Source organism: Tasmannia lanceolata, unplaced genomic scaffold (genome assembly GCF_043159265.1).
Source record: "Tasmannia lanceolata isolate RefF3 unplaced genomic scaffold, GAP_Taslan_0.1 ptg000013l, whole genome shotgun sequence".
Lineage (NCBI taxonomy): Eukaryota > Viridiplantae > Streptophyta > Magnoliopsida > Canellales > Winteraceae > Tasmannia > Tasmannia lanceolata.
This window is the reverse complement of record NW_027518690.1, coordinates 18,436,240-18,461,974: the sequence shown is the minus strand read 5'-3', so window position 1 is coordinate 18,461,974 and position 25,735 is coordinate 18,436,240. Positions and strand designations below refer to the sequence as shown.

General features: G+C 40.2%; 1 protein-coding gene across 1 annotated transcript in view; it reads right to left on the bottom strand.

Annotated features, from left to right (window-relative positions):
* LOC143889922 (ADP-ribosylation factor GTPase-activating protein AGD3-like) overlaps positions 1-25,062 on the bottom strand; it is a 105,407-nt gene extending 80,345 nt beyond the window's left edge. Inside the window, exon 1 of the mRNA XM_077394324.1 lies at positions 24,445-25,062. Coding sequence (XP_077250439.1) covers positions 24,445-24,489 — 45 coding nt within the window. The 5' untranslated portion in view covers positions 24,490-25,062. The remainder of the gene's footprint in view (positions 1-24,444) is intronic.
* Positions 25,063-25,735: the final 673 nt, after the last annotated feature.

Sequence of the window (25,735 nt, the reverse complement as noted above, 5' to 3'; positions counted from 1 at the left end):
AAGGGGGGAGATGGGTGCTAGAGATGGCAAGGAAAGGAGAATAAGAGAGACGAGAGGAAAATAGGGGACAAAGATTGGGACTATGGCTGGGGCAGACGTGGACTACAGTTTTCAGCCACATGGTCTGGATAAGAAAACTGTGAGGAGGAGAAAAGGGTAGCGAAGAAGGGAAGGAGAAAGATAAGAGGAGAATAGAGAGAATGATAGGGAAGAGGAAGGGAGGGAAGTGGACGGAAGGGAGAAGTGGAGGAGAAGAAGGATAGAAGGAAGAAAAAACCTAGGGTTTTCTTCCACCTTGCATCAAGCGTCAAGTAGAGGGAAGGCTTCACAAATTCACACAATAAAATTCCAGAAGTGCAATTTTCTTCCCCTTTGGCCTCTTTATATAGGTTTTAAGTGAAAGAAAGTGGCCCCTTCTAATGGCCAATGGGTTATGTTATAACTTAGGTAAGTGGTCCCATCCTATGGGTCAATAGGATATAACTTAAGTTACGACATAATGACCTAATTACGCCTACTTAGTAATAAAAGGGAATATTGGCATGAAATGTGGTGTGTCGTGTAGTCGGCCCTGGTTGATGTGGACAACCCCCACATCTAGGCTCAAAAATAACAACATAAAGAAATATAAGGCCCCGGATAAAAAACGATTGTATAAATGAAAAGTCAAGTTGGAGAAAATCGTGAACCCCTTCCTTGTGCATTTGATGCGAGTGAAAAACCCTAGGGTTTTCCTTTCTTCCCTTCATCTCATCCCTTCTTCCTTCTACCTTCTTTCTCTTCCTCTCTTCACTTCTTTCTTCTTCTCGTCTCTCCTATCCTTCTACTAGTTCTCCTCTCCCTTTTCTCATCTCATTTTCTCACTTTCCCCCTTATTCTTTCATCCCTCCTCACGTTTCTGCCCTCTTTACAGTCGAGTGGACATATTGCAGCGGGTGTTTAAAAGCACGAATGCAGCACGGAACGCAGCCGAAGAAAATTCTAGTCGACTCGGCACGACGAAATCGAGCACTCGATTGACGCAATCATAATTCGGGAGTCTAGGGAGTTTTTATGGACTCCACGGTGCAAAACACCGAACGCGGCAGCAGAACGCGAAAAACGGCAAAGGTAAAAGGGAGTCGACTCGGGGGAGTCCACATGATGCAGGGGAGTTTTAAAACTATGATTGCACTCCACGATTGCATTTATATCCTCCTCATCTTGACTTCATTTTCTTTTCCCCTTATTTTCTCCCTTACTCCTTACCCTCTTTGTTGTCCCTACCTTTTTATGGGTGTTACGCAAATATTTAGGGGGTTGTTCATCATAACAGTCCCCATTTCCCACTATATTCTGATTTGTTCTTCACTTTCTTTTGTTCCTCATCTTTCCTTTGCTGCCCGGGGGTTGAATGATTATCCCTACACCATAGTTTCCCCTCTTCGGCTCTCCTACTTGTGACAGTTGCAGTCTATTGGACCGATCAACTTCACGGCTGCTCCAACAATTCTATTGGGACCCTTCATGCGAGATTTAAGGCCGACGGGCATACCTACCGATGAGATATGATTGCTGATGATTTTCAGCCCCTTTTGGACTTGATGTTTTGATCCACAAACACTCATGGCCTTAAACTTTTACCCTTACCTCTTTTTTTGAATGGTACTTTTACCCTTACCTTATTCCATACATTGTTTATCATAAGCAGGAGGCGAGTTTGGGCCCTAGACGTATTGCATTCCATATTTTTTAAGATTGTGTTCAGACCATCTACTAGTTGTTGTCCCGTTTATATGTTTATTGTTGTTGGATGTGACCTTTTTTTACAATGAATGTTTGAGCAGAATTTTTTACTTCTTGTTGGAATTATCTCAAAGGTTAGATCAAAGTAGGTCTCTCACACGAATTGATTAATTCCTTGACACCTAATCGGAAGAAGGGCCGATTTGAGCTAATCTAACTGAATATTAACCCATTTAGCTCATAAAGTTCTCCAAACTAACCCGCGAACCTCCAGGTTTGCACCACCTTTGCTTGGGAGAACCTCCAGGTTTGCACCACCTTTGCTTGGGAGAGTGGGTAGACGGGGAGTCCCCAATCTAGAAGAATTGGAAGAGGGTCTTCCAATTTTTCTTCGCATATTTTTTATTATATAGGTAACAGTGAGAACACTCTTTTTTGGTTGGATAGATGGTATGGTGAGCAAAGCAGGGGTAAGGCTGCGTACATCTAGCCCTCCCCAGACCCTGCAATGGTGGGAGCCTCGTGCACTGGGCTGCCCTTTTTTTTATATGGTATGGTGAGCCTCTGGCCAGGTCCTTTCCTAAAATCTTTTCAAGAGTTCTCAATCATGGCCCTTGTTGAGGTTTCCTGTGAGGGAGAAATGCCCAAAGAGTCATCACTCCATTGATATGGGAATGAAATTCCCTCAGCATTTCTAATGAGTTTTCGAGGCTTTTCGAGTGAGTTAGCAAACAGTGCTTCTCTATTGTGAATTACAATGATGAGTTGGTGTGGACCCTAGAGAAAAGTAGTATTTTTTCGTTAAATATTAATATGCCTTGGCAAAAGGTTCCTCCCCATGCCTGAGATTTCAAAACTTCTAGAAGTCTTACACATCCCCCTAGGTTATGTTTGGTTGGACAAACGATCAGCATTCATTGGAATTTGAAATGCCAATGAATGCCGATTCCTTGTTTGGTTGCCAATATTGCATAGAAGTTCCATTTGACTCCCCAACTTGTTCTAGACATCATTATTACTTTTTTGCACATGTGGCGTACACGTAGTACTAATGTCCCCTCTACTCATCTTCCAACCAAATTCTACCAAAATGTTAAATTTTTGGTAGAATAGTGGTTGTCTTTTCTATCTTTCTCTCTCTCTTCACTCTCCTTTTTTGGGTAATGACACCACTACTTTTTCCATCACTCTCAGGGAGAACTGCCGCGCAAGCAAACACACTTACCACTATTTCACTATTCTTAAAGACAAATCAAATGCTTGTCCCCTCCCTTTTGACTTCTTATTCTACTACTCTCAAGCAACCCCGTGCAACCAAACATAGCCCTAGGATCATTGCCTTCCTTCAGTTTGTTCTCCATGGCAAAATTCTTACTGGTGAACAACACATTAAGAAACATGGATATGAGTCACGAGCAAGGTTTTAAATTTCGGTTTCAGTCGCCACAAAAAGGGAAACATATCGGTTTCAGTTGGAAATGCTAGAATGAGCACAAATACACACTTAAAAACATCACACAATCAAGAAAACCATCCATAATGGTTAAAAAACATAGAACACCTACTGACATGCATTGGTGCGCATGTCTAGCGTACACACCAAATTTCACATGTAATTTATATAAATATTTATACATAATAGATGCACCAAATTTTATATGAAATTTGTATTAATATAATCATGTAATACATACTGATATAGTACATCACTATTACACTTAGATTTTGGTTTATGTAGTTCGGTTTCAGTTTCGCTGGGGATGGAAACAAAAACATTTCGGTCGTCTTGTGTCGGTTTCGGTGGAAATTTAAAACCATAGTCGCAAGATTGCGTGGTTTGTGGTCTCACAGTGAAGTCCCCTTCGCATTTAATTAACAAATGTCCCAAGGTGATCAAGATATGGAGATATTTCTTTGGTGACTGTGATATTCGGCCAGATGAATATGCATCATCATCTATTATGTCTCATTGGTTGCGGTGGAGTACACCATATTATTTTTCCTAAGCAATTTGAATTATGTGGAAAAGATAAGAATGATAGAATTTTGAACAATATATCTAGCCCAATTGGTAAAATTATAAATTGGGTTATTGTTGAGTTTTCAGAGCATGCTTCTAAAACTAAATGGCTCGATGGGGTTTCGACCCAATATTTGTAATTGGTCTAGATCAATGGAAGTTCTCCCCCACAGTAAGACCTCCTGGTGTTTGGGCTCCTCCATCGTATGGTTGGTTGAAGATAATTTTGTATGGTAGTAGTAAATCCCTTATCCAGTAATGCACTACGAGTCGTAAGGCTGGAATGTGGGGGGAGAGGGAGCATTCTCCGACCCTAATTCTAGTGTTATCCTTTCCTTTGCAGGTCTGTGCAGAGATTGCGGTGCAGCAGAGACGGAAGTTTGTGTGGTCAGTTGTGGCATCAAATTGCTCTATATGATTGGAGCTACCAAAATTTGGGTTGATGGTGACTACACCATTAGTTGGCTGCATAAGAAGACTCCCCATCCATGCAAATTCAGGGTGTTCTTTCGAGAGATAGTTCACTTATTGAATTGTTCCTAGTGTTCCTCCTCCCATATTCACAGAGAAGGAATCTCGTATGCCGATGGTTTGGCAAATTTTGGTGTTTCCTACTGCAGATTAAGGATTTTGCATGAGATACGTAGTTTGCAGCATTGTTTCTTTTGTTTTTGTTACTTTGTCTCTATTACTGAAGCCCTCTCTGGTCTGCCTCTTCTTTTTTTTGAATGGTCTGCCTCGATTTTAATAAATTTCACTTGTTCAAAAAAATTAGGCTCCTTTTGGAGTCACAAGGTCTTAAATATCCCTATTAGGATGCCTACTCCTTCGTCTATAAGATGTGGTATCCATCTTCCAAATTAGTTCCCACCTGGATATCAGACAAATTTATTCGAAAGAGCATCTCAATGTGTCCATCAACCTTCGCCATTGCGCCTCGATATGAAAGGTTGTCGGAAAAATAAGCCCATTACACTTTTGAAGACTTTACCACTTTACATCTTTGATCATTTCTTCAAGAAACGGTCTCTCCCATGGAAGCCTCGCTGCAGTGACACTATGCCATGCAAGGGAAACTAATGCAGGGATTGACCTGCTTTCATACTAAATGTGATGAGCAAATAAATCAAAAGCTTAAAACTAGTAGCACCAAATGCAATCCCCACATGGAAAGAATAATAGATCATAGGGTAATATTTTCAATTAGGAACTCGATAGAAGAGAATCTGATGTAGGACCAATGAAGGAAAGACTAATACTTCGCTTTGATACCAAAATAATACAGGGTGTCTATGAAAGGGACGTTGTGGATGAAAAAGATTGGTGAAAATTAGGGTTTTGAATCCTAAAATTTGTGATTGGATTGGAAAAATATTTCGACTAGGTTTAAGGTAAGTTTAGAAGGGTATAGACGTACACTTAAAAGCTGCAGACGTATGCCGAGAAAGTGCAGACATATGCCAGGAATGTGCAAATAAGGGTTTGGGGCAAGATTGATGGGAGTAGCGTAGATTTGAGTTAGGATTAAGGTTTCCCATGTAAGGAACATTTTTTTACAGACAAGAAAAAATGAAAAAAGAAGAGGGAGAATGGAACTGACTTAAATGACCCTGTCACTTAAGATTTTCGTAATACAGTTGTGCACCCCATTTTAAACACCTACAACTTAATTAAACCAAAAGATATTGGTGAGAAAAGACTGGTGTACGGTGTGCCCCTCCTATAATTTAAGGGACTTAAGAGACACCTAAAAATTAAACTTTGGACCTTAGGATGGCCCCCATCATACGCCCCTACTTGAAAACATTCAACCACATCGAATATAATGCTTGGAATGATGAGTGGGAGCTATGCAACTGGAATCTTCGCACTTGTCACATACGGTTGTCCTTTCCAATGAACTAGATACTTCCAGTGCACAATTAGACAATGATTTCATCGATTCAAAGCAATATAATAATAAAGTGCATCTTCAAATATACAACTTGTACCGTGAAAGCTTAGGAGAAAAAACCTTGGTTTTTTGTCTCCTTAGATCTATAGATGCTCGCTTGTGCTCTACTAATTAAATAGTGGAAACTTGGCAGGGGTTCAAACACTATGAACGGTAACTCCGTTGAGACTTATTAGCAAAAATTATTTGGATCTGCCTTTCTTGTTGTAGTTGCCATGTAAGCTCTTCCTGATAGGTATGCCGAAAGATTTGCCTCTTCCAAGCGTGTTACATAACAATTGTTGCCATCTTGATTCTAAGGTACTGTTTTTTTCTGAAGGATGATGGTCGCTTCTTGAATCCTTAAATAACATGAGCAAGCCAAGTGGAGTTGGAAATTTGGAATTGACCCTGGATGACGAGTGCATCTCTCGTTTGTCGTTTGAGGTCAAGTAATTTTCGTACCATCAATCCTTGCACACAAGCCTGGATCTAATGATTGAAATGACTTTTCACCTGTACACTCACTTGGCCTGATACATTCATCATGTTTTCTAAATCCTCGGACAAGCGGATTGCCTCACTCCACGAGCCTTGGCGTTGTTGGCCTTCTCTCAATTCCTTTTGGATTGTAGCCTTTTGAACCGTCGAAGAGTCTTCGGCGTAAACCTTTTGATGCAGATATTAGGATTTATTTCCGCATTATTTAGTTTCTAGTATTTTTATTTCCATGTTATTAGTTTCTAGGATTTTATTTTCCATGTTATTTTTAGGAATTCTTATTTTAGTAGGTTTCTACCTTTTAGGTTGTTTATTTGCCTATATATAGGCCTCTTTACAGCTTTATTGTTAACTTTTGATGATTAATAAAGATTGATTCTCCCCTCTACTGTTTTCTTCTTCTCCTCTTCTCATATTCTTCTCTTCTCCCCTAATTTCGTCTCTTCTTCTCTTCTTAATCTTCTTCTATTCTTCTTCTTCTTCCCCTATTCTTCTTCTATTCTTCTCCTTCTATTCTCTTCTTCTTCTTCTATCCCCTTTCATCTATTTCTCTCCCTTTCCTCAATTTCTCTTCGCGGTACATCAATTTGGTATCAGAACAAAAGATCCAAACACGAAAATCTGTATTTTCACTCCGAACAGTTAAAGCCAAGATCCAAGTCTCCGAATTTCAAGTTGCGGAGATCACAGCCGAAATTTTTCTTTTTCTCCCAGCCACAACCAAGGAACAACACCCAAATTCATCCCTCTAATCAGAATTCTCTTCTGATCAGCACATAGGCCTGCAAATTTCATGATCAAACAGCCCAGGTACACTTTCTCTTTTTTTTCCTAACCCTTTTACACCTTCCCCAAGCTTCTGCAACCCTTTTCCTCCACACCAAATTTCGGCCCCTTCTTAATTCAACCGAAACAGTCCCATAAGATTTCAGCCACACCAAACATAATAGCCCATTCTTTCCTTGTGTTAAAAGTTCCTACACCCTCCCTCTTCAAAACCCATCTAACAAACCCCAACTCTTCACTATCTTCATCCTAAAACTACCATCACCCTTACAGAGAAGGAACCCTAACCATAAAGTAACACTATCTTCACGCTCGCCGTCACTGGATTTCCGCCCACTCCACGGTATTTGTTCGGTGTTGCACAGATGGAATGTCTCCCAGGTATCCCAAAATAGATAGCAAAAGTTTTCTTCATTGCTTGGGTTACTACAATTGAAAGGAAGTGATGTGACTGACAAAAATAGAAAACATTCCTTATCCAAGAAGAACCCACAGTTAAGTATGCTATCTTGTTTCTAATTTTTTAAAAAGCAAAAGTGGGCAACCGGGAGAGGTGTTACTTTTTGACCTGTAAAATAGAAAAGGACCAACACTTGCTTGTTACCTAAGTTATGCATTAAATGGGGTAACAAATCACTTTCAAGTTGAGTTACTTTATTTTTGCTGCTGTCAGCAGTTACACAGATACAGTAACTTGCCTTCTCAGTCAAAATAACAAGGGTAGCAACCCCCCTTTTCTCCCTAGCACACCCCCCTCCATATTAATTATGTTTCTTTAAAGCCATTAATCTACACCCCCTCCTCCTCCCTTAAGCACCCCCCTCTTTAGGCAATATACCCCCATATTATATTGTCCATCCGGGAGTAAGTGTGAAAAAGGTCATATTTCCCCACTCCCCTAAATTACCCCTTGGACACCCCCCTTATTCACTTAATCTTCACGTGCAATTCAGTCACTCATGTGCACTGAAGTTAAAGAAAAAGTGTTATATCCTCCACAGTCCACCCCATTCTGCTCTTGAGCACCCCTTCTTCATTTAAGGTACACCATATACCCCCCCCCCCTCTTTTTAACCTTTCGGCACCCCCAAAAAAAATCAGAAAATAAAAAATAAAATAAAATAATCAGAAATTGATTTTTCTTTTTTCTATCTTTCTCTCTCCTCTCTCTTTCTAGTTTCTCTCTCCTCCATTGAGCAATTTTCGATCAAAACTAGCTCTCGCCCTATCCACAAAAGTTGTTCGTAACAACTTTTAGTGCATATCTAGCACACTTTCAGCAACCAGCAGCGAGCGCAAGCACTACTTCGTGCAACTTTGGCCACCCATCCGATTTGATCCGACCATTGATCCGAGCTATCCAGGAGTCCGATTTGAGATCCGAGACAGGCGTTGTGTTCCTTTCGACATGCCAGACAGATTAGACATTTGATTTCAGTTTTCGCCACACATATGGCTCTGCCCGCTGCTCCATATTGCGATAGATATGATCCTCAATATTCTTCTGCACAACAGGTTCCATATTTCTATGGTTATGATGATTGCACCTATCCCTATGGAAATGTCGCGGATTCGTGTTTAAACTGGATCCAGGTACTTAATGCATATCATAGGTACTGTGGTTATGATCATCAAATAACAATTCGCAAAGTCACGGTTACAGTGTGCCGCGAAGCCAAGTCGAAATGGAATTTCTTCGTTAACGAGCGCAGTGAGTTTTGTAAGCCTCCATTTCGTCGATGGGAGGATGTTCGTTACGAGTTTACATACCACTATCAGAATCAACAGAGATTGAAAAGTGAGCGAGCAGCGTATGACCAAAGATTGATGCGTGAAGAAGCTGCTCGACGAGAAGAAGAAGCTCGCCGTGCACGACAAACCGCAGCACGTCGTGCACGAGATGCTGAAATTGCAGCCGAAAATCGATATTTCGAGCGTCGCATGCGCGAGTCATATTTGCAAAGCCGTTTCACTACTTCATTTGTCCCATCTAACGTTGCTGCTATTCTTACGGAGCCCGATGCTAATATTGATGAGATCATCGATGTTGAGCCTTTGATTCCATCAGATTCATATTTAGAATCTGAGATGGACGATCCAGAGCTAGAGACTCCGTTGATTTCTGACGTCGACATCATTGAGCATGACGATTCCGGGATTTCTGCAGCACCAATTGCCTAGCATCTAGCGAACCAGCTTCATTCTTCTGAGTCAGATATTGTGGCAGATCCACGTGAGGCTGATCAATTGCATGAGTTCGAGCCGAGTGACCTGACTATTGAGCCATTACTTGAGATGGATGTTCCAGAGCATATTGTTGAGGATTGCACTATTTTTGAGCCGATTGATCAGATTGTCGATCTTTGTGCTGACACCAAGGAGCTTGTTACGCAGATTGATCAGGAGGATTGCCCGTCTGATATCACTATGCCAAATACGATTCTAACAGATGACTTTGTTGTTGATTTCATTGCGCCCGACGTGATACCAGTAGATGATGACCTTGTTGAAGCTAGTTATGGATTGGTACTGCCCATTGCTGTTATGCCGATCCCACCGATCCAGGAGGAGTACGTTGCGATCTTCCCAGCTAGTTTACTCCTTCAGCGCAGATTCTGTTCGCATGAGTCTACATGGGTCCTTTCTTTCCTCTTCTTCCGCCAACCTTGCAGATGCTTCTCTCGATTGTATCGAGCGTTAGACATGATTGCTTCCACCGGATTACGTGTTCTATTACTTCAGCGAATTGTTTACATCTTTGACCCAGGTAGACTACAACGTGAGGGCGAGTTCTTTTTCAAGCAGGGGAGAATGATGCAGATATTAGGATTTATTTCCGCATTATTTAGTTTCTAGTATTTTTATTTCCATGTTATTAGTTTCTAGGATTTTATTTTCCATGTTATTTTTAGGAACTCTTATTTTAGTAGGTTTCTACCTTTTAGGTTGTTTATTTGCCTATATATAGGCCTCTTTACAGCTTTATTGTTAACTTTTGATGATTAATAAAGATTGATTCTCCCCTTTACTGTTTTCTTCTTCTTCTCCTCTTCTCATATTCTTCTCTTCTCCCCTAATTTCGTCTCTTCTTCTCTTCTTAATCTTCTTCTATTCTTCTTCTTCTTCCCCTATTCTTCTCCTTCTATTCTCTTCTTCTTCTATCCCCTTTCGTCTATTTCTCTCCCTTTCCTCAATTTCTCTTCGCGGTCCAACATCACCTTTCTAACAATTGGTCCCTCGTTTCATTCCAATGAATTAGGTTTTGTTTCGGTTCCCGTGTCATCCACCATTCTCTTGCACGCCCGACCAAAGTCATCCTGACAACTCTGATCATTTGGTCATTGTTCATATTGTGCTTCACAGAGTATTCTTCTAATATGTCTACCCAATCAAAACACAGTTGCCCGTCATCGCTTTCACGAAATCTAGGCACTTCCATGTTTGTGGCATTTCTCTTGTGATTCAGAAATCCAGTTCGTGTCAATTGTCGTTCCATACTATCCACCTTGCCGACTAGATTTAAGAGTAACTCTATCACCTCTAGATCAGGATTGACCTGCTGTCGTCTTGCCAAAAAAAATGACGTTTATAATCTATTCCAATGAGAGAGAACCCGTATGTTCCATCCTAGTCAACATAAAACAGCTTCTTAGCATAGCATGTTGAAACCATCACTCTTCCCTTGCGTACCAAGACCACTCGTCACTCATACTAAGAAGGACCAAAGCCTGCCCTCCACCCTCACGAGTGAATAGAAAGTTAGATCTACATTGGATCTCACTTGAATCGCCCCATCTATCCTCCTAAGGAGAAGTTTGGTTTCAAACTCCGGATTCCTGAGCAGTTAAGTCCTACCACTATAGGTTGCCATAGTGGGAATCTATGTTGTGATGGTTTTTCTGACTACTTCTCTTTTAGTGATGGTTGCCTCGACTTTCTCAATCGTGGGTAAGCTATTTTAATAATATCTCACCATTTCAAAAAAAAAAAAAAAAAAACTACGCTCTGATACAAAACTGATGTAGGACAAATGTAGCTCTGATACCAAATTGATATCTGACGGGTGTGTGTGTGTGTGTGTGTGTGTGTAAAGTGTTTCTGAGCTCGAGCGTCAAAAATTCGTGTGGGCCCACATTTTTGGGGTGATCCAAAGCATTCATTTGAAAGGACTTTGCATGAATAGGGTGTGTACCAAAAATCAGATCCAAAGCATTCATTTGAAAAATGGACGGACATTGTTTCTCCACAGATCTGCCCATTTTTCCCTCCACAAATGGAAGGGTTAGGATGATCCTATGGACCTGATTTGTTGTAGGCACCTTATCCATGTAAGGGCCTTTCAAATGAATGCTTTGGATCACCCCAAAAAATGTGGGCCCACATGAGTTTCTGAGCTCAAGCTCATAAACACTCTCTCTCTCTCTCTCTCTCTCTCTCTCTCTCTCTCTCTCTCTCTCTCTCTCTCTCTCTCTATATATATATATATATATATATATATATATATATATATATAGAGAGAGAGAGATGGGGAAACTATTTGTGCGCTCGAGCGTATATAGCTTATATGCGCTCAAGTGCACAAAACTCGTGTGGGGCCACATTTTTAGGGTGATCCAAAGTATTCATTTGGAAGGCCCTCCCATAGATAGGGTGTGTACCAAAACTCAGATCCATATGATCATCCTAACCCATCCAAAAGTGGAGGGAAAATGGACAAGCACTGTTTGTCACACAAATCTGTCCATTTTTTCCCTCCACTTTTGGAGGGGTTAGGATGATCCATAGGATTTGATTTTTTGTGGACACCCTATCTAGATAAGGGCCTTTCAAATGAATGGTTTGGATCACCACAAAAATATGGGCCCACTCTGTTTTGTGCGCTCGAGCGCATGTAAGCCGATATATATATATATATATATATATACACTAGTAAAAAATCTCATGCATTGCACGGGCTGACAAAGAACTATACGGACCACACATCATAGGTTGATCCAAACCGTCCATGTGATGGAATACAACATAAATAGGTTGTGCCCCAAAAATCATTTCCATAGGCTGATCCTAGCCCTCCAATCTTTAAAGGTTTCCATAATATGTTGTTCCTCTTAAATCGGATGCTAAAGATCACCCTAGATTTTTTATTAAAAAAGCATAAAGGAGAGGGGTAAGATTAAAATTATGTGGCTTTAATGGGTGCCTTTGTTAAAAAGTATAAAGGAGGGGGTAGGATTGAAAATATGTAGGTTAGAATGGGTGCCTTCGTTAAAAAAAGTCAAAAAAAGTGATGTGTAATTCTCATGGAATTTTCAAATAATTCAAAAAATCCATTCCTTTTCTCTTCTGCTATATATATATAATATATATGAAAGGCCCTTACATAGATAGAGTGTGCACAAAAAATCGGCTCCATAGGATCATCCTAACCCATCCAAAAGTGGAGGGCAAAATGGACAGACACCGTTTGCCACAAATCTGCCCATTTTTGCCCTCCACTTTTGGAGGGGTTAGGATGATCCAATGGAGCCAATTTTTGGTACACACCCTATCTATGATGGGGCCTTGCAAATGAATGGTTTGGATCACCACAAACAATGTGGGACCCATGTGTTTGGGCCCTCAAGCTCATATAAGCTATATGAGCTTCAAGCTCACAATCATTTTCCTCTCTATATATATATACTAGTAAAAAAACCCGTGTGATGCCACAGGCCGACAAAGAACTGTACGGACCACATCATAGGTTGATCCAAACCGTCCATGTGATGGAACACAACATCAATAGGTTGTGCCCGTGAAAATCATTTCCATAGGCTGATCCTAGCCCTCCAATCTATAGAGGTTTCCATAGTTAAAAAAGCATAAAGGAGGGGGGTAGGATTGAAATTATGTGGCTTTAATGGGTGCCTTTGTTAAAAAGCATAAAGGAGGGGGTAAGATTGAAAATATGTGGGTTGAATGGGTGCCTTTGTTAAAAAAAGTCAAAAAAAGAGATGTATAATTCTCATAGAATTTTGAGAGAAATTCAAATAATTCTCTCATTTTCGCTTCTACTATATATATATATATATATATATATATATATATATATATATATATATATATATATATATATAGTTAAAAAAGCATAAAGGAGGGGGGTAGGATTGAAATTATGTGGCTTTAATGGGTGCCTTTGTTAAAAAGCATAAAGGAGGGGGTAAGATTGAAAATATGTGGGTTGAATAGGTGCCTTTGTTAAAAAAAGTCAAAAAAAGTGATGTATAATTCTCATAGAATTTTGAGAGAAATTCAAATAATTCTCTCATTTTCGCTTCTGATATATATATATATATATATATATATATATATATATATCTCCGTCAGACATCAAATAGTTTCCGGCACATCTGAAATACTGCCGGCCTTGGTCATTGTTTCTGTCAGTCTGTGTAATTTTCCAAACTACTAGCATATCACAATTACAGTATTTGGCTGTTGGTCGTACGCCATGTGAGTTACCACTAGTGTTTCTTGAGGATGCCATTTTTTATGCTTCCTATAACATGAAAATTAAACAAAAAACAATTGTGATAACAAAAGTTAAGTTGTAACTATATAACAGTTTTGTTTCTTCCAACCATGCATCGTGTAGTTCTATAACTCATAATGTAAACAAGAGATGAAATATTATTCATGAAAACTAGAGATGATGTAGTCCAACAAAATTTAGAGTAAAAATTGATTGTATTCAATTTTTATTTCGATTGACCTTCAATTTATGAAAAACACCATTTCCATCAGAAATGTAGAGGAAGTTATACAAAAGAAGATCGCAGGAACAAAGAACCCATTGCAAGGATAGTCATAAATAAGATACACAGAAAAGAACACAAAAATCTAATAGCCATGTGAAAGTCTAACATAGCAGATTTTTAATAAATGGAGGGTCCCTGTCTGAAAAATACAATCTATTAATGGCTAGAACTTTTCAACCCATATGCCATGGCAGCTCCTTGTCTCAAAAATTCAATATATTTGTGTATAAAAGTTTTCAACCCATATACCATGGCAGCTACAACCGATAAATGGAACTAACTTGTGATGCTATAAGAAAACCAAAGAGAAACTTTAAGCTGAGAAAAATAAGAGAGAAAATACAGACTCCAAGCTCCAACTAACTATGGGTTGAAGAATACATCACTTGGAACTAACTTGTGATATGCTGAGAAAAAAACCACAGAAAATCATACGGGTTGAAGAATACATCAGTAAAATAGAAGAATAAATTTGAAAAATAAGAGAATACATCATCAAGGCATGGAACACCAGAATAGCAAAAAGGAAAAAACAGAGAAGAAAGGTAGAGAAACATTGCATGAGTACTATTTCCTGCTAATAAAAGGGAAGAAATTTAGGGTTAGTTCGTTCGAAGCTAAGTTCCGAACCAGAAACCCTACTTTCGATCAAGATAAATCCAAAACCAAGGTTGCCAGAGCGGGAATCGAAAGCGGGAATCTAAACAGAAATCGAAGGCTCCCGGAATGGTCGGAAGCGGGAATCGTGAAGTCGCCGGAGAATCACAGGAGAGTCACCGGAGATTCACAGGGGCGTCGAGGAGTAGGGAATCGCCAAGGAATCTCCGGGGAATCGCCGGAAAATCGTGTTTCACATAATATTAAACAGCGGTTCCCAAAAGTGGGAATCGTGTTTCCGGTGAATCATAAACCACGATTTCCAAAAGTGGGAATCGGGTTTCTGGCAAATCCGAACCAGGATTCCTAGTTTTTGGGGATTCGAGAAGATTCCCGTTTCTGATTCACGAAACTGGGTAATCGCGGTTCCCCCTCCCAAGGAAGAATTCTACTTCCTTGTCCAAAACTAACTTCGTTTTTTTCGGTAGGCAAAGAGATTTCTTGGTTAGAAGTGGAGAGAGATCAAGAAGACCCTAGGTTCTTGTCGGTCGAGATCGCAAACCCAAATCCAGTTTTTTCTGTCGATAGTCTTGGTGAGAAGTGGAGAGAGATCGAGGCGAGAAGTAAGATCGCAACCCAAACCCTAGCTTTCGCGGTGGAGAGAGATCTAGGAGAGAAGTAAGATTGCAAACCCTAGTTTTTTTCCGTCGAGAGAGGAAAACCAAATCGAGAAGAATGGGTTAATGTAGTCTCGACGAGAGGGAGAAAGTTTGAAGGGTGGAGATGATTCACTAACGACCGGACGGCTTATAAGATGGGAGGAGTAAAGAGAGTTTTTTAGTCGCCAGACTAGAGTCACTTTGCTCACACACACGTACTTACATATATACATATGGAGATGTGTGTGTGTGTGTGTGTGTGTGTGTGTGTGTGAGAGAGAGAGAGAGAGAGAGAGAGAGATGGGGAAGAGGAGGCATGTATGGGAGAGAACAGTAGTCGTTCTCCCCCCCCCCCCCCCGATTCAATATATTATGTAAATTATTACATAATGACAAGTATACCCTTATTTGCATCTTAACACTCCCCCTCAAGCTGGAATGTATATGTCATATATTCCAATCTTGTTACAAGAATCTTTCAATTTTGCACACCCTAATGGTTTGGTAAACATATCTGCAAGCTGATCTGCAGATCGAGTAAACACTATACAAATATCACCACTCTGAATCCGATGACGAATGAAGTGACAATCTACCTCAATATGCTTGGTTCGTTCATGGAATACCAGATTCGTTGCAATATGAAGTGCAGCATTATTATCACAATACAACTGTGCTGGAGATGCTGATGAGAACCCAATCTCTGATAAGGAGCAAAGCCAAATTAGCTCCCCACTCGTAAGGACATAGCCCTATACTCATCCTCTGCACTCGACTTAGAGACAACATCTTGCTTTTTACTTTTCCATGACACCAAATTGCCTCCTACAAACGTGCAATATCTGGTAGTTGATCTTCTGTCTGCAAGAGATCCCGCCCAGTCTGCATCACTGAATCCTTCTACCTTTTCATGCCCATATTTTCTGAAACACAAGCCTTTACTTGGATTACCCTTCAAATATTTGATGATCTGAATGACAGCTGCCCAGTGGGAAGTACGTGGAGAACTCATAAAGCGACTAACCATACCCACTACAAATGATATGTCTGGCCGAGTTACAGTCAGATAGATTAACTTACCAACTAGTCTTATGTATCGACCAAGATCATCAAGTACTTCACCCTGATCAGGAAGAAGCTTAACATTTGGATCCATAGGAGTAGTTGCAGGTTTTACCCCCATTGATCTAGTCTCCTCTAAAATGTCTAACACATATTTTCTTTGTGACAAAGAAAGTTCATGGCGTGAGCATGCTACCTCAATACCAAGGAAATATCTAAGCTGACCCAAATCTTTAGTGGAAAATTCCCTTTGGAGAAACAATTTCAATTTTTGCATCCCAGATCTATCATCTCCTGTAATTACAATATCATCGACATACACTATCAGAAGTATATATCCAGTAGTGGACCTGTGACTGAACACATAATGATCGACAGCACATTGCTTCAACCCAAAACGCAAAACTGCAAAGTACTGAACCTTCCAAACCAAGCCCCCGGTGATTGCTTCAGACCATAAATCGCCTTCTGAAGACGGCATACTGATGAGCACATCTCCCCTTGAGCAACATACTCAGAAAGATCACCATGGAGGAAGGCATTCTTTACATCAAGCTGATACATAGGCCAGCCACGATTAACAGCGAGAGAGATCAGTACCCGTACTGAAGGAATTTTAGCAACGGGAAAAAAGGTCTCCTGATAGTCGACGCCAAATGTTTGAGTATACCCTTTTGCAACAAGGCGAGCTTTGAGATGCTCTATAGACCCATCTGGAAGATACTTTATGGCAAAGACCCAACGGCAACCAACAGGTCGTGCTCCAGGAGGGAGAGTAACCAATTGCCACATTTTATTCGAGTGAAGTGCAGCCATCTCTGCGTCCATGGCAGCCCGCCATCCAGGATGATTTAGAGCATCTGTAACTGATGAAGGCAAAGTAACCGAAGACATGCTAGAAACAAATGAATGAAACGATAGTAAGAGATGATCATAAGAAACAAACTTTGAAATGGGATGTGCAGTAGTACGAGATCGAGTACGGGTTGCAATGGGTGAATATGGAGTAGGAGAACAAATACCTGAAGTAGGACAATCTGACTACGGAAGAGGCTCAGCTGGCTAAGAAGGTGCCTCATTCGTAGCAGTGGACGGAGATAGTGTCTCATTCGTCGGAAGAACAACCTATCGAGGTCACGTCCCCTATTATAAGTTTGCAATTCCGACTCAGTAGGTTTCCCTGTAGGACCCGGTGCGGGTTCGGGAACTGCTGTAGAAATAGGTAGAGGAGAACCCATAACGATAGGAACTGGCATACTAGATACGTCAACGGATAAAGGAGGAGAAAAATCACCCGAATACGGTTGGTCCTCAAAAAATGTGACATCGGCAGAGACAAGTGTCTTCTGAAGGCGTGGACTATATAACACTTATAACCTTTCTGGGTACGAGAGTAACCCAGAAAGATGCACTTCTCTGCCCGAGGCTCCAACTTGTCAAGACCGAGAGACAAGTTCTGAACAAAGCATGTACAACCAAAGACAAAGGTACTAAGGGAAATGGATCTCCTGAAGGATAGAGGATGGAAAACAGTGTTTTCCCAGATAAAATAGAGGAAGGAAGACGGTTCCCTAGGTAGCATGCAGTAAGGGCTGCATCTCCCCAATGAATCTTAGGAACTTTCATCTAAGACATTATGGTGTGGGTCATATCAAGTAGGTAGCGAATTTTCCTTTCAGCAACACCATTTTGTTGCAAAGTATATGCACACGATGACTGATGAATGATACCGCGAGATGCAAGAAAATCATGAAACCCATTATCCACGGAGAAATATTCCTTAGCATTATCAGTGAGTAAACAATTAATGGAACATTTATATGCACATGATGACTGATGAATGATACCGCGAGATGCAAGAAAATCATGAAACCCATTATCCACGGAGAAATATTCCTCAGCATTATCAGTGAGTAAACAATTTATGGAACATTTAAACTGGTTAACCACTTCAAAATAAAAATTACGAAAGGCCTTAAAGACTTGAGATCTATTTTTAAGTAAAAATAACCAAGTGGCACGAGAATAATCATCAACAAATATGATAAAATAATTAAATCCATTTAATAAAGTAGTTCTCGAAGGACCCCAAACATCAGAATGAATAAGTTCAAAAGGATGAGACACTCGATTATTAACTCGAGAAGGGAAAGACACATGATGGTGTTTTCCCAACTCACATGACTCGCAATGAAAAGACGGAATAGGCTCTTAAACAAAAGAAGTTTTCCTAAGCATGTCAGCATGTGGGTGTCCCAAACGACAATGTCACTGATAAGCATCAACTGAAGTACGAAGTGTGACACCAGCTCCAGTCTGGTCAAGGTAATAGAGGCCCTCAATCTCACGGCCCAAGCCAATCCTCGTCCCAGTCTTCATGTCCTGGAAAACATAATAGGAAGAAAAAAAGGAAACAGAACAATTTAGAGATTTTGTTAATTGGCTAACAAATAACAAGTTAACAGGAAAGGATGGGACATAAAGAACAGAAGACAATTGAAGGCCCATTGAGGTGGAGACTACACCCATCCCAGACACAGCGGATGTAGTTCCATCAGCTAATGTAACAGTACGAGGGCCCATAGAAGGAAATGACTGGAAAGAAGAGAGAATGTTAGGATTACAAGTCATATGGTGGGATGCTCCTGAATCAATAAGCCATGATCCAGAAGAAGTACCAGAGAGAAAACATGAGGGGCTACCTTTATGCGCAAATGTGGCAACCGGATGCTTTCCTTTGTCCCTGAGACGCACGAGTTCATCATATTCTGCACGAGGGACTACCATGGTGTCAGGAGTCATAGATAAAGCAGCAGGGGAGAAAAGATTCTCAGAGGCAGCAGTAGAAGCACTCGCAGGTCTGGAAGGACGAAGCTCAGGATGTAAATCATCGCAATACTCGACACTATGTCCATCCATACGACAGTGAGTGCAGTAACGGGACCCACGTCCACGACCTCCATCATCTCGGCCTCCCCCTGAATCACGGCCACGCCCATGGCCACGACCACCACCATCTCGACCGCGGCCAAAACGACCACCTCCACGACCACGATCAGCCCCAACATATGTCACATGAGCAGACCCATCCACCATAGGGTCACGAGAGAAGACATCTGCAAGGGTGGAAATCAAACCAGAACTAACAATCTACTGTCGGAGCTGGAGATAGTCAGGCCCCAATTAATCAAGAAACCGAACAACTCGTAGCTCCTCCTGGCGCTTTTTAAGAACAACAGGATCAACGGTAAAGGGCAACAATAAATCAAGCTCCTGACATAATGCACGGTAATCACTATAGTGAGTCCCCACCGGCTTGTCGCCTCGCTGAAGACTAAACCACTCTGAAAAACGATCACAGATACAAGTCAAATTATCCGCTCCAGAATACATCGTGGCCGTCTACTCCCATATTTCCTTCGATGACTGAAGGTACATCAAGGAATTAGCAATATTGGGTTCCATACAACCCCAAAGAAAGCAGCGGAACACAGCATCATGTTCGCGCCACTGATCATACGTTAAGTCGGTGCTAGCCGGAGGTGGCCGCTCTAGAAACCTGATTTTCCTACGTCCAAGTAGATAAGTGTAGACAGCCATCTTCCATGGGAGGTAATTTGTCCCATCCAGCTTAATCGAATTCCTTTGAAGGGGAGGTTCCACAAGGGAATAACTAGGCTGGGCATTGTACGACAAAGAGCGAACCTCATCAACCTTGAGGGCAGCACTTTGCTGCGATGATTGGTCCGTAGAATCCATAAGAAAGGCACCAACAACACCAAGGGACAACCAACAAGTCTACCAATAACAACAACACCCCGAATATCCTTCAAAGGGTCACCTAACAGCTGTCTTGGTAACCACGATCGCACCAACAAGAATCACGAGAACACAAATAACCTCCAACACAGCCAACAACTACTAATGCGACCACCAACAACCAATCACCACAAGGGTAATCACCACAATAGCACCAACCACAACTAACAATACCTCCAACAAGTCAAACAACAACCATGTCGATCCTCAACAGATCGATCAGCACAATAGCATCAATAATAATCAACAGCAATGTGAACACAACCCATATATCAAACCATCCACCAATATACTTGTGCGACGACATCAACATCCGGCTCCGGGGCACATAAGAGTTTGAAATAACACCCAAACATATGAAGAAAATAAGAAGGAACCACCGAGTAACTTTCCGAAGCCAACAACACGATAAATGGAGAGGGAAAATAAATTTAGATCATAAAGAAAGAAAGATTATGGGCTGATTTGAAGTAGAACATGATTTAGGAAAAAGATTTGAACACAAATAAGAGTCTAGGGTTAGGGTTATGATCAAGTACACCAAGGGTTAGGGGAAGAAAATGGGATAGAGAAGGGGTGGGCAAAAATAATAAGCGTGGGGTAAAGGGCTGCCGGCTAGGGTTAGGGCAAAAGTTAAGAGGGGACGGTTGGGATTAGGGATAAGAGGGTGAATGGAATCAGGTTTTAGGAGAAGAAAAAAAAAAAAAAAGGTGCAGTTGGCTAGGGTTAAGAAGGAATACTAAGATGGATGAATATGAGAGAAGAAAGAATACAAAAGTGTACCTTTGAGAGATCCACCTTTGGCTTTGATACCATGTAAACATGCTACATGATGGAGAGAGAGAGAGAGAGAGAGAGAGAGAGAGAGGAGGCGTGTATGGGAGAGAACAGTAGTCGTTCTCTCTCTCTCTCCCCCCCCCCCCCCCCCCCACGATTCAATATATTATGTAAATTATTACATAATGACAAGTATACCCTTATTTGTTACATAATGACAAGTATACCCTTATTTGCATCTTAACAAAAAGAATAGGTGAAAATTAAGATTTTGGATCCTTAAATTCATGATTAGATTGAAAACATATTTTTACGAGGTTTAAGGAAGATTTAGAAGGGGGAAAACATATGCCAGGAAGGTGCAAGCAAGGGCTTTGGGCAAGATCAAGGGAAACATCATAGATTTGAATCAGGATTAAGGTTTCTCGAGTACAGGAGAATTTTATAGATAAAAGAGAAAGGAATAAAGAAAGAGGAGGAAAAAGGAATGAAAGATAAGAATTTAGAATAGAAAATGGACTTGGAGTTACACTAGGTTCTCCTAGGCATCACACCTTAGGATATGAAGCATAAAACTTCAGAAAAGGTTTCACGCCCAATCAACAAAAGAAACCATGAATTTTCATTCATATCGAACTACTCTCAAGGCCAATATGTCTTTCATATTTATAGGTTATGCAAACCATACGAAAAATTTTAAAAAAAAAAAAAAAAAAAACTAATCCTTTTTGCAAAAACAACTTCTAGCATAATTAGGACTCATATCCCCTTTTTACAAGGACTATCTAATCCGACTACAAATAAACTACTTTTGTTTTTGGAATAAAACACCTAATTCAATTAAAATTACTAATGACTTAAGAATACCATTACATAGACACTCCATGCCACAAATATACTCCTAGAACTTCTTTTAAGTTGCAAGGTGGGCCCTTGAGGTACCATTCAAAAAATAAAGGTGGTCCCTAGAGGTCATTGATGCAGCGGATCTCGAAATGTTCTTCGTGTTCTTTAATTCTTGAAAGTGTCTTCAAGCGAGGGGACGAGAGAGATCAAAACAAGGGAGGAATTGTCGGAATAGGGAATAGGGTTCTTGCATTCAACAAGAAAATGAAAGATTTGAGAAAAAGATTAGCACTCTAATCGATAATTTCCAAATCTTAAGAACAATGGATAAAAGAGAAGAGAAAACCCTCTTTCTCAATGTCTCTCTAAAAGAGAATCACTACATCTCAAAACCAAGCAAAAAACGGATAATCAATGAAAAGGAAGGGCCATATATAAGCAGCCCATACACGGTAAAATACCAAAAATACCCCTACTTATGCTAAAATGACTAAAAAAAGAATAAAGAAAACTAGCTAATCCTAGACTAATGAGTCACTTACCAACATAAGTGAATAATTACAAATGACTTAAATGAACATATCACTTGAGTAATACACTTGTGAGCCCCATTTTAAACACCTACAGCGTAACGAAACCAAAAGATATTGGTGGGAAAATTAAAATAGACCATGGTACCCATCCTATAACTTAAAGGACTTAAATAGACAAATGAAAATTAAAATTTGGACCTTAGGATGGTCCCCATCAGAATCTCAAAAATTAAAAAAATTAAAAAAAAACCGTACTTCATAAAAAACAATGTAAAACAGTGTTCTACATCATGTAAATAGACCCTTCTCGTCTCCAAAACACTGCGCTCCAAGACAAAAACGCCTAGATCTTTGCAACTTATTTTCAAACTTTAAAACATTTTAAACCAGTCCAAAACACAGTTGATTGTCATTAGAATTATAAAATCAAGATGCATCTAATAGAGTATCAATCGATACAAGCTCAAATCCTGCCTTAAGGCTGCTTACAAGTGTATCAGATAGATTATCATGCAACTGTTGTGCCAATTGTAGAGATGACCATTTAACATACTCTTATCATTGTTAGTATTCACTCTAACAGGCTCATATAAAATTGATGTCAATAACACTTCCCTTCATGTTCCTGAGAAAGTTTATATGCAGACATAATCAAGCTTTCAGCTATCAAATGTAGGTTTTATCTTCCGTCTGTGGACAGTTTCTACAGTGAACAAGGCCCAGAAATCTTGCATAAAAGAGAACCTATGGCCAGAATATTTCATAAAATATTAGTCCAAACTTCCAACACCATTCAATCTAATATTATTTCTGTTTTGATAGGCTCCAATTGGTTTTTCTTTTTCCTAATAAATTTAGAAAACCATGAGGCTTGAATGCATTCCTGGTCATAAGCTTTTGAGTATAATGATGCAATATGGTAATTAGATCTTTCCAAAATTCCTCAAGTGGAAATAAATAGAGGCTGAACTTCCCTCAACTACGAGTGAAGACCCGCTACAAGCCAAGTTGCACATATTCACTTCAAATATCATGTGGCCCAACAACATACAACTGGCAACACCAGACAACCCACATTTGGGTCAGGGGCAGATAATAAGTGACTCCACCAGCACAAACTTTCAACCACACAAATAGACTACCTACTTCTCAATCATCAGAATACATGGAAATGGCATTAAAAATGCATGATTAAACATAGACAAAAGAAAGCAAGCACAACAGATCTTCTAACACTCAGCTCCCAGTTTATTAAAGCTTAATTTCGATGGCTTTAGCATGGGAAATCCTGCATCGGCTGGGATTGGTGGGGTTCTTAGAAATGAGCTTGGGGAGGTGTTATGGGCCTTTGCGGGTCCCAAGGTCTAAAGTTGGTGGCGAGAGATCGATTGGACCATGTAGTGGTAGAAGGAGACTCCTTGAATGTTATTCAGTGGCTTAAAGGTTCTCAGAAGCACCCTTGGCGATTCGATAGGTTCTTTGCTGAGATGCAAGATTGGGTGGCTTCTTCCTCTATTACGTTTCAGCATGTGTGTTGCTCCACAAACAAGATAGCAGATAGCCTAGCTAGAGAAGAAGTTTCTAAAGAATCCTTGGCATTTTTTGACTCTCTTCCTCCGTGATTCTCTTCTATTTGCAATTGTGTAGCTCGCTCTTCTTTGATGTTTGGTATCTTATGTGTTTTGACCATCTCGGTCCTCTTTTTCAGCAATTAAATTTGGCTAGCGTTCAAAAAAAAACAGATCTTCTAACACTGCGATGGACCCAAGTCTCAATCAGCTTCATGGATAGCATAGCATTCCCATCTACATCAGCATAAATCCAGATAACAAAGCAAATTATTCACAATCATGGAAAGCGGATCATACTGTCATACTGCCTTCCAAGATCTGCATGAGTGCCTTCAAAAAGAATTTATGGCAACCACAATCCTTCCAGCTCAAAATCAATCAGAAACTTAAAAATGTGCTCACCATACAACCGGGTAAGCTCGCACATTAACCACCTCAATATGAACTATTTAACTACTACCCTCCCAAAATCTTCGTCTCTCATACGCGCTCATCAATCAAACAAGTAAAGTGGCATACATTTAAGTGTCAACAAAACAGGAGATATTTTCATTTCTTTAGTGGGGCTTGCCCAGAAAGCTATGCTAAATTCAGTAACTTAACAGAAACATATGGCCAAGAAATAGCAAGATATAGATGTTCTATCACAAAATCAGGTTTTTACTGTCTTCTATCCACATCTGAACTTCTAAAATATTCAGCATTTCCATAACCATCTTTTCAGTCCCAATGCAACAGAAAGAAAATAGAGCAGGAAAAACACAAATATCAAAACATTCAAAACAGCAAAAACCACGAAATGGCTCAAAAAATCTCACCTGGTTCCGAAACATCGGAGAATCGTCGAGCTTCGCGAAAAGCATCTTGAGAACCGCGATCTTTTCCCTCCGCTTCACAGCAAATCCTCATCAACATCACACCAAAACCCTAAATCAATCCCCTGACTCTCAATTCAACGCAAAACAACCTCTAAATCCGCCATGGAAACAGAAAATCCACCAATAAACAAGATCCAGCCGTTCCAGCCCTAAAAAAACCCTCAAAGAGATCCAAATCTAATGTATCAGATCAAAACCTTCGCCAAACTCAAAATTCACCCAAAAAACATCAGAAAACTCTCAATTTTCTGATATTCCAAATCGTTCGAGAAACCCTAGCTCTTCCAGCTTCAGCTTTTTCTGATACTTCTAGAAACCCTAGCCTGCAAGCGAAACTGAAGAGAAAAAGCGTATTTCTAAAACGCTAGAAACCCTAGAAAAGCAGAGACAGAGAAATGTAAAATGTATAAAGGGAGGGAAAAATCGCTGTAATTTATATGGAATTATAGAGGATTGAAAGGAAAATGATTTGGAGATTTCTGAAAGAGAGAGAGAGAGAAAGAAAAAGAAGAGTCCTTTTTTTATTTTTTATTTAAAAAAAAAAAATTCTGCGTTTCTCTTTTCTTCTCCCTTTTTTTTTGACCGGATTTGTAGGAGTTTTGTTGTTGCAGTGTTGCCAAAGTTCGGAAACCTCTGCGGTTTTTGCTGAGGGAATTAGTATATTTGGCCCTTTTAGAGGGTTTTTTCGCCCCTATGTAGGATAATGTGCCCCCTTGTTGACGGCAAATCATGATGGGGGGTATATTATCCTACAGTTGGGGTGCGAAAAACTCTACTACTTTATGAATTATAACTACTCTTTTACGCTAGAGGGGCTGTCCCAACTCCCAAGTAAAAAAAACACCATTTAACCCCTAATATAATATCCCTCTTAGAGGCACCGACCTGACAATCTTAAGAGAGAGATTCTTTCACGGGAAATTATACTCTTTTTTACTTGGGACAGCTCCCTATTGTGCAAAAGAGTTATCAATAATACACTATAAGGGCTGTCTTGAGTAAAAAAAGGATAAATATATGAATTCCCATTCTTTCACGTATCTTTTGGTGGGACCTACCACTTTCGCTTAAACTAAGGACGGACCCTGAAACCATTCATTTCGGTTCCTTTCACTCGCTTTTGTGGTGGGACCCACTTGGTTGGGTCTTTTTATTTATTTCTTTTAATATTTTGGCTTTTTCGCAGTTTAAATAAAGGTAGAAAAGTGAAAACACGAATAAAATGTGATTT